Source organism: Eubalaena glacialis, chromosome X, assembly GCF_028564815.1.
Source record: "Eubalaena glacialis isolate mEubGla1 chromosome X, mEubGla1.1.hap2.+ XY, whole genome shotgun sequence".
Lineage (NCBI taxonomy): Eukaryota > Metazoa > Chordata > Mammalia > Artiodactyla > Balaenidae > Eubalaena > Eubalaena glacialis.
Window position 1 is genome coordinate 69336398 of NC_083736.1, and position 10348 is coordinate 69346745.

The 10348-nt window shown below is 38.1% G+C and overlaps 1 protein-coding gene across 4 annotated transcripts; it reads left to right on the forward strand.

Moving 5' to 3' along the window:
• The first annotated feature begins 8134 nt into the window (after positions 1-8134).
• On the forward strand, positions 8135-9409 carry LOC133082253 (testican-3-like). 4 transcript variants are annotated; one of them, XM_061178776.1, is made up of 2 exons: positions 8135-8705; positions 8823-9409. In XM_061178776.1, the coding sequence occupies exons 1-2, from the start codon at positions 8135-8137 to the stop codon at positions 9407-9409; spliced, it is 1158 nt and encodes a 385-aa protein (XP_061034759.1). The 4 variants fall into 4 exon arrangements, with proteins under 4 accessions (XP_061034759.1, XP_061034760.1, XP_061034758.1 ...); XM_061178777.1 differs by having other exon boundaries at positions 8135-8305; positions 8591-9409; XM_061178778.1 differs by having other exon boundaries at positions 8247-8305; positions 8467-9409.
• The last annotated feature ends 939 nt before the right edge of the window (positions 9410-10348 follow it).

Genomic DNA, 10348 nt, shown 5'->3' on the forward strand with positions numbered 1-10348 from the left:
TGAAAGTTTGTACTCTTTATTTGCCATTTCACCATTTCCCCCAGTTTTCAGCTTCTGGCAACCATCATTCATTCTACTCTCTGTTTCTATGAGTTTTACTTTTAAATTCCACATACAAGTGAGAGCAAAGAGTATTTGTCTTCCTCTGTCTGACTTATTTCACTTAGCGTAATGCTCTCAAGGTCCATCTATGTTGTCACAAATGATTGGATTTCCTTCCTTTTTTTGTAACAATATTCCATTGTATATATACCAGATTTTTAAAAGCAATTCATCTGTCTACAGACACTTAGATTATTTCCATGTTGTGGTTATTATGAATAATGCTGTAATGAATGTGGAGGTGCAGATACCTCTTTGAAATACTGATTTCATTTCCTTCAGATATATACCCAAGAGTGGGATTGCTGTATCATACGGTAGTTCTATTTTTAATTTTTTGATGAAATTTCATACCGTTTTCCATAGTGGTTCTTCCAATTTACATTCCCACCAACAGGGCACTAAGGTTCCCTTTTCTCCACATTTTCACCAATATTCATTATCTCTTGATTTTTTGATAATAGCCATCTCAACAGATGTAGGTTGATATCTCATTATGGCTTTGATTTGCATTCCCCTAGTGGTTAGTGATGTTAAACATCATTTCATGTATGTGTTTTCAAGGGTGTATCCCAGAATTCAAGGCAGCAGAAATGTGACCACTATTATTTCTCTTTTTTAACACAATGGGTGAAAGAAGAGAGATTGATTCTTTTCTTGTGACGCTCTGCTGCCACCTATAGAAAATTATTTTAAAAACAACTAAGAAGTTATTTCCTTGACCTAAAATCCACTGCAGCAGACATACCCCAAATAAATAAGAAGGAGAAGAAACTTGGCATTCCTCTTGAAATTTTGGCTTCTCTATAGCTACAGAAATAAAATGGAAATGGAGAAATGGGAAGTCTTAGACCTACTTCACCTATGCTCAATGATCAAATTAATGCAGGGAGGGGATTGAAATGAATAGGAACAGATGCATTGAAGCATAGGGAATATAGACCACTTCTTAGGCTGTAAAACAAACCACAATAATTTTAAAAGAATTGAAATTATACAGAATAGATAGTCTGACAATAATGTAATAAAACTAGAAAACAACAGAAAGATAATAGGAAAACCTTTAAATACCTGGGAAATAGACAACACATTTACAAATAATCAATGGGCCAAATTGGAAATCTGAAAGGAAATAAAAATAAGTAGAACTGAATATAAAATATAAATGCAACATAACAGAATATGTGGAATGCAGCTAAAGCTGTAATGAGAGGGAAATTTATAGCACTAAATACTTACCTTAGAAAAGAAGAAAGATCTTAAATCCATAATCTACATTTCTACTTTAAGAAACTGGAAAAAGAAGAGAAAAATGAAAGCAAAGCAAGCAGAAGGAAGGAAGTAAAGAATAAAAGTCAATAAAATTGAAAACAGAAAAATAATAAAGGAAATCTATTTTTAAAAACTTGTTCTTAGAAAAGATAATTAAAATTTATAAACCTCTAGCAAGACTGACAAAAATAAAGAGAGAAGACATAAATTGCCATTATAAGGCATAAAATAGGGAAAATCATTACACAGACTGTAACCTTTAAAAAGAAAATAAAGAGAATAGTATTGACTCTTCTGAATCCTCTTTTCAGCTAGGCCTTGACCTTAGGACTTCTATGTTCATCTTTGCATTGTTCAATTTTAGCAAGAATCCGGTTAGTCAGTTTAACAAAAATCCCCACTCTAGATATCTGATCACTCTCGATATCTGATTAAATTCTTTATCCCTCACAATCCCTCAGGTGATATCTGATCCCTCTAGTCTGCCTTTAGCAAAAATCCTGTGAAGTCAGTTTAGTCAGAATCACTCCTTATCCCTGATATTTACTCTTAGTAATTTTCCATCCACTAACCCTTCCACCCTGCTACTTAGCTATAAATCCCCACTTTTCCTTGCTGTATTCAGATTTGAGTCCAGTTTTATACTGAGGTCTCTTTTCCACAATTGCAATAGTCCTGATTAAAATCTGCTTTTACCGCTTTAACTACTATTAAGCTCTGGTTTTCTTTGACAGTATGGACAATTTACACTCAAAATTTGACAATTTAGAAGAAATGGACTAATTCCTCAAAAATCACAAACTATCAAAACTCTATCAGCATGAGATAATTTGAATAGTTCAAAGAACTAAAGAAAATTATGTCTAAAGAACTAAAGTATGAGGACCATGCTTCACTAAACGGAGACTACTGATCAATAAAGAGATAGAAATTATAAAGAAGAATCAAAAGTTAATTCTGCAATTTAAAAGCATAGTAACTGGACTTCCCTGGTGGAACAATGGTTAAGAATCTGCCTGCCAATGCAGGGGACACGGGTTCGAGCCCTGATCTGGGAAGATGCCACATGCTGCGGAGCAATTAAGCCCATGCACCACAACTACTGAGCTAGCGCTCTAGAACCCATGAGCCACAACTACTGAGCCCATGTGCCACAACTACTGAAGCCCACGGGCTTAAAACCCGTGCTCTGCAACAAGAGAGGCCACAGCAATGAGAAGCCCACGCACTGCAACAAATAGTAACCCTTGCTCGCCGCAACTAGAGAAAGACCACATGCAGCAACAAAGACCCAACGCAGCCATAAATTAATTAATTAATTAATTTTTTAAAAAAGTGTAGTAACTAAAATGAAAAAATTTAGTAGAGGAGCCCAACAGCAGATTTGAGCTCTATAATATGGATAAACCTTGAAACCCTTAATTAAGTGAGAGAAACCAGACATAAAAGATCACACACATATTTTATGACTCCATTTACATGAAATATCCAGTATAGACAAATCCACAGTCACAAGAAAGCAGACTAGTGATTGCCAGGGGCTGGGGAATAGAGAATGACTGCTAATGGGTACTAGAGGTTTTTTTTGGTGGTGATGAAAATGTTCTGAAATTAGATAGTTGTAATGGCTACATGACCTTGCGAACGTACTAAAAACTACTGAATTAGGTTGAATTAAATTGAAATTTTAAATTAAAATTAAATTAAATTGAAACATAGTCATGCCATGGAATATTTTGTGGCTATTAAAAAGAGTAAACACTCTATCTTTGAGGAATTGCCAAGATTCCTCTAACTTGGAGGAATCACCAAGAGAGAAGAGCAAGCTACAGCTCGAGTTATATCTAACAATGGTTACCCAGGATTTCTTGTAGACAGAACAGCAGTAGTAAAACATTTGTAAAGTAACCTCTTGTCTCATAGACCAAATGAGAAGCTTCAAGTATAGGGAAGACCTGGTTTGCACAGGTTAGTTTAACAGCACATGATCATATTCCTACTTTCCTAAAAAGTGATCTTCACCCCCAGGTAATTATAAGACATAATTGAGCATATTTAGAGGACATGCAAACTCTGCTGGTGTTCTTCCTGTGGCAGACCTGGGGAAATCTGCTATGGACCTAGGGCTAGATACTTAACCTCTCCTTGTCTCAGTTTCCTCACATGCAAAATGGGGACGACAGCAGTGGCTACTTATAGTGTTGTTCAGAGGATTAAATGCATTAATATGTATAATGTGCTTAGAATTGTGCCTCGTACAAAATAAGTGCTAAATAAATGTTGAGACCTGTTATTATTTATTATTATTATTATTTTAATCCAGACTATTACTCAATCTTCTTTCAAGTCTCTCCTTCCTTCAGTCCACTATCATACCACATAGAGTCTGTGTAATGAAGATAGGATCATCCAAGGAAAAGAGAGCAGCACACTCCAGGGAAGATCCTGGATCCCTAGGATAAAGCCCTCCTTAGTTACTCCTTTTTGTCTGATTGTCCATTTAACTGATGCCCTTTCCTTTCTATTTCCTGCTTTGAGGACTGTTTTATGGGGTATATAATGTGTGCTGGTAATAGGAGAAAGAAGGAGCTCTGACAGTAAAGCACTGAGGGATCTAGCGCCAATTCAACAAGCATATGGACTGATGAGAAGAAAGATAGCACAAACTGTCTATAACATGAACTCCTGCAACAGAGAGGGAATTGGAGGCTTAGGAAAGCCCAGGAGAAGTGAAGTCTGCAGCTTTAAAACTTTCCCCCATGTTCCTAATCTCCTAGGCAACCACAACACCCAGCCTCTGGTATATATTATGGGATTAGCTGGTGGTTTCAAGGATAGAACTGGGGAAAGTGCCTATGTTGCATCCCTGACTCTTCCTGGGTGGTCTAGGTAGGCAGGTTTGCTCTCTGAATGTGTACCAGGACTAACATTTCCCCTCTTCCTTCATTCATCTTGGCTTTGCCCCTTAGCAATGTCCTTAAGGTCAAGGGACACATAGTATGACAGGCAAGAAACCAGTTTCCTAGCCTTTAAAATATAAAAAATTTGTTTTCTACAGATGAATGAAGTTCTCTAGGAGAGAAGTCCCTGTTCTTCATCATGGTGAGTGTTGAGTATTGCCTTTGTTAAAATCTTTTATAACTTGATAAATAATAAAGTATTATCCTATTGCTATTTAATTGTTATTTTAAAAATGACTTCTGAGGTTTAATATTTTCTCCCACTGTTTATTATCTATTTGGGTCTTTTTCTTTGAAATGTCTGTGTCCTTTATTCATTTTTCTACTGGGGTTTTATATTCTAAATAACTTTGTTATTACATCCTCCTCATCAAACTGTGTTGTCATTGTTGAAAATTTGAACATTTCACAAATGCAAATGCAAGGGGAAAAATCACTCATGACCACTCACTATTATTATTTTGGTGGATGTTTAATGGTTTTTTCCAATGTTCATTTTCTCTATTATTTACAGGTAGTTTAGATAATTATACGTATATGAACTCACACACATAATGAACACATAATGAAATGGTGATAATACTTTGCGGATTTCTATGCAATGTTTCAAATTCATGAATGTTTTTTCATGTCAGGAAAAATTCTTCAAGAATAGTATTTCTAATGTTTATCAAATAATCCACCTGCTGAAGATCCATATACTATCATTTTTTAAAATTTATTTTATTTATTATTTTTGGCTGTGTTGGGTCTTCATTGCTGCGTGCAGGATTTCCCTACCTGCGGTGAGCAGGGGCTACTCTTCGTTGTGGTGCACAGTCTTCTCATTGCAGTGGCTTCTCTTGTTGCAGAGCACGGGCTCTAGGCACACGGGCTTCAGTAGTTGCAGCACGCAGGTTCAGTAGTTGTGGCTCATGGGCTCTAGAGCGCAGGCTCAGTAGTTGTGGTGCATGGGCTTGTTGCTCCGTGGCATGTGGGATCTTCCCGGACCAGGGATCGAACCCATGTTCCCTGCATTGGCAGGCAGATTCTTAACCACTCTGCCACCAGGGAAGTCCAAGATCCATGTACTCTCATTTATTTACTCATTCTCCTATTACACTTTTAGCTCATTGCAATTCACTATTATTAAAAAATAGCAATGACTGTCTTTGTAAATAATTTGGAGAGACGTACTTTAATTTGTAAAATTAGCTATACAATAAGGATATTAACTATTTATCGTGTATACTGCAAGTGTTTTTTTCAGCTTCATCATTGTCTTTTAAAAATAAAATGTACTGAAAAGGTTATGTACATATATAAAAACAAAAATTTTTCAGCAGAGGAATGGATAAAGAAGATGTGGTACATATATACAATGTAATATTACTCAGCCATTAAAAAGAATGAAATAATGCCATTTGCAGCAACATGGATGGACGTAGAGATTGGCGTACTGACTGAAATAAGTCAGAGAAAGAGAAGTATTTTATTATATTGCTTATATGTGGAATCTAAAACAAAACGATACAAATGAACTTATTTTCAAAACAGAAACAGACTCACAGACTTAAGAGAATGAACTTATGGTTATCAGGGGGGAAGGGTGGGGGAGAGGGATAGACTGGGAGTTTGGGATTGACATGTACACACTGCTGTATTTAAAATGGATAACCAACAAGGACCTACTGTATAGCACAGCAAACTCTGCTCAATACTATATTATGTAACAACCTAAATGGGAAAAGAATTTGAAAAAGAATAGATACATTTATATGCATAATTGAATCACTTTGCTGTACACCTGAAATGAACACAACATTGTTAATCAACTATACTCCAAAATAAAATAAAATTTTTTAAAAAACTCAAAAAAACCCCCAAAATTTTAAAGTATGTAGTGAAAAATGTCCTTCCCAACTTAGTCTCCCAACTACCTAGTTTCCACCTCCCACTCAGTTAATCACGGTTATTTGTTTCTTCTGTAAATTTCAAGTGTGTGTATATTCAAGTAAGAAGATAAGCTTCCACCCATTTTTCCATTATTTTTGCACAAAAGATAGTATACAATATACACTTTTACGAACATTTTAAAATCACTTAATATATCTTTGTTGTTGTTTCCATGTCAGTGTATAGAACACTTTCTCATTCTTTTTTATAGCATCATTGTATGATTGTACCATAATTTATTTAGTGAGTACTCTAATGATAGACATTTGGACTCTACGATTACAAACAATGCTGCAGTGAATAACCTGGCACACATGTTATTTAAAACATGTGTAAATACTGGCATGTTTGTAGGATAAGTTTCCAGAAAAGGAGTTGCTGGTTTAGAGGCTTTATGAATTCATTATATGATAGACTTCCTAAATTGCCTTCAACAAGTGTACCAAATTATACTCCCACCAACAAAGCAAGACATTTTCCCACAGCCTCGCTAACAGAGTATTTTCATCAAACTCTTGAGGGTTTCTTTTTTTTGTCACTACTATTGATAAAAGTATGTCTTTTATTTTTATTTATGGGTTTCCAGGTTTAAATAGACTTTGATGAATAGTCCTTGATGCTGGCTCTCCCAGCTGCTGACTTAAATAACCCAGAAGAGGACAAAGGTTTGCAACAACCCTGAAAAGTGAGACTAACAAGGAACTCATTGCCAGAATGTGTAAAACATTGCCACAAAGCTCCAAAGTACGTAATATAGTTTCCAATTATTGACTATTCAGTACATGTGGGAGAAAGTATATACGTGTGCATGCATTACTCCCCCAGGAATCTTCACAGTGATTCTATCAGTATGGTATTATGAGCCATATTTGACAAGTAAAGAAACTCTGGCTCAGAGAGCTAAGTGACTTACTTGCCTAAGGATATATAACAAGAGGCAGAGCTGAGGTTCAAACACAGGCTTGTAGGACTCCAAACTGGAACTGTTTTCAATACCCTACATGCTTTATCCCTCTCTCATTCTTTGACTCCTGATTCAGGAATAGAACAATTGAACCAATCAGAAAATCGGCCAACTCAAATTTCATGACTACTTTTTTTTTTTATAGTCGATTTACAATATTATATTAGTTTCAGGTGTACATCATAGTGATTCAGCATTTTTACAGATTATACTCCATTAGAAGTCATTGCAAGATTATGGTTATAATTCCTTGTGCTATACAATATGTCCTTGTTACTTATCTATTTATGCACAGTAGTTTGTATCTCTTAATCCCATACCCCTAATTTGCCCTCTGCCACTTCTGTCTCCCCTTTGGTAACCACAAGTTTTTTTTCTATATCTGTGAGTCTGTTTCTGTTTCGCATATATACATTTATTTGTATTATTTTTTAGCCTGAATACTGATTTCTGAAGTACTAGTCCAAAGTGCTTTTTCTTATTCTATTCCATCTCACCTATAATATCTTCCTTTCTACATCCAAACAGAAATTAGAACTTGGAAGCTCAAAACATGTATGCAAGATGACAGGCTGGATAAAAGGAGATAACAGTTGTGCAACTGGCAGTGAATGGGCCATTACCTCCTGGAAGATGGAGAAGATGATCCAATATAGTAATAATAGCTAACATTCACTTACAGTGGGTCAGGGAATTAGCTAACCGTTTTCTAGAAATTAGCTCATTTCAACAGCTTGGCAGGGTAAATACTGTTATTATTCCATTATTGTAGATGAGGAACAGAGTGTGAAGAGGCTGAATTACTAGAGCAGATCAGTTAAAAACTGATGGCAGGGGGAAGGGGAGCGTGGATGGGGGAGGGAAGGACGGAGGGGCGCGCAGAGCCGAGGGGCGGCCGCGGATGCTCCGGGCGCCTACCGTGCTGTGCGTGTGCGCGGCCGCCTGGTGCGCGCAGGGTTTGGCGGCGGCCGCAGGCCGGCCGGACGGCGGCAATTTTCTGGACGACAAACAATGGCTCAGCACGATGTCCCAGTATGACCGGGAGGCCGGACAGTGGAACCGATTCCGAGACGATGATTATTTCCGCACTTGGAGTCCAGGAAAGGCTTTTGATGGGACTCTAGACCCAACTAAAGACCCGTGCTTAAGGCTGAAATGTAGTCGCCACGAAGTGTGCATTATTCAAGGTTCTCAGACCGCAGTCTGCGTTGGTCAGCGGAGGCTCATGCACAGTATGAAAGATGCAGGAGTTGGGCATAAGCAGCGGAGGGGTCCCCCGACACCCACCTGCCAGCAGTGCCCGGGGGTCTCTACCAGCCCGGTCTGTGGTTCAGATGGACATACCTACTCTTCTCAGTGCAAACTAGAATACCAGGCATGCATCTTAGGAAAACAGATCTCAGTCAAGTGTGAAGGACGTTGCCCGTGTCCTTCAGATACGACCATGGGCTCAAGCAGGAATATGAAGAGAGCCTGCAGTGACCTGGAGCTCAGGGAGATGGCCAGCAGACTGCGGGACTGGTTCAAGGCCCTGCGTGAGAGTGGGGGCCAGAACAAGACTAAAGCATCGCTGCGGCCGGAGAGAAGCAGATTTGATACCAGTATTTTGCCAATTTGCAAGGATTCACTCGGCTTGATGTTTAACAGACTTGATACAAACTACGACCTGCTCCTGGACCAGTCGGAGCTTGGGAGCATTTACCTGGACAAGAACGAGCGGTGCGCGGAGGCCTTCTTCAGCTCCTGTGACACGTACAAGGACAGCTCCATCTCCAACAACGAGTGGTGCTACTGCTTCCAGAGGCAACAAGACCCACCTTGCCAGACGGAGCTCGGCAGTGTTCAGAAGCAGCTCGGGGTGAAGAAGCTCCTCGGACAGTACATCCCCCAGTGTGATGCAGATGGTTACTACAAGCCAACGCAGTGCCACGGCAGCACTGGGCAGTGCTGGTGTGTGGACCGATATGGAAGGGAAGTCGTGGGGTCCAGGAAGCGCGGTGCTGCAGACTGTGCTATTGATTTTGAGATCTCTGGAGATTTTGCAAGTGGAGATTTCCGTGAATGGGCTGCTGATGACGATGAAGATGACATTATGAACGATGAAGATGAAATTGAAGATGATGATGAGGATGAAGGGGATGATGATGATGGTGGTGACCAGGATGGATACATCTGATGGATGAGAGCTGAGAGCAACAAATTCTACGTTTCTTTTATTTACCAAGTGATCCCCTACTGAGGAGTACCTTCTTGCCCCAAAACAAAATGATTCTAAAACTCACTTATATTTTGTATAATTATTTCAAATATTGCAACTAAAGTGATAGAACTTTATGTTTAGAGAAGTATCATTTACTTTGAGTTTTTATATGAAAAGGAGAACACATATGGAGTCTAGCCAGACAAGAGAAAGTTATGAAGAGCTACTGATCTATGTGAGTCTGCCACAAACAAAACAACCAGTGCTTGAGGTCATATATGATATTTTTCTGGGAGAAATTCTAAGTTGAATCTACACTAACATACTAGTGACCTGGATTCTAAGGATTTTATAAAAATATGCATGACCTTAATTGCAGTTTCCAAGTAGACTCTTCCCAGAGCTGGAGTGATTTAGAGGTGAGTGAGGGAATAGCACAAAGTGAGAAAAACAAAGTCACCATCCTGGAGACCTCCACCATGTTTGTATGTTTTTAGTTATGAAGTTTTAGTGATGTTTTTAGTTATGAAGTTATTCTGGATGTGACCAGATATCTTACAAAATGGCCAGTAGGGAAAAACCATGGATTTTGAAAGTTAAAAACATAGTTGTCCTTTCTGATTTTTATTTTAATTTGGACAGCAGTCTCATGTTGATTTGTTTGATAATCTTAACCAGCATGATTTCTTTATCTTTCTAGGTTTCTTTATCTTTCTGACCAGCAACTTAGGGTGCAGAACTTAAAGTAGAAAGACACAGGGAAAGATTTTTTAAACCGTATTTTTACAAAAAGTTTGTCATTTGCCCCAATATCAAACTTAAAAATCTTCATTCTTGTTTTATTTCCTATGTTAGATAAATATTTGCATTTAATCTAAGAATTATGCCATTTTTGTTACTAGTGTCGAAACTTAG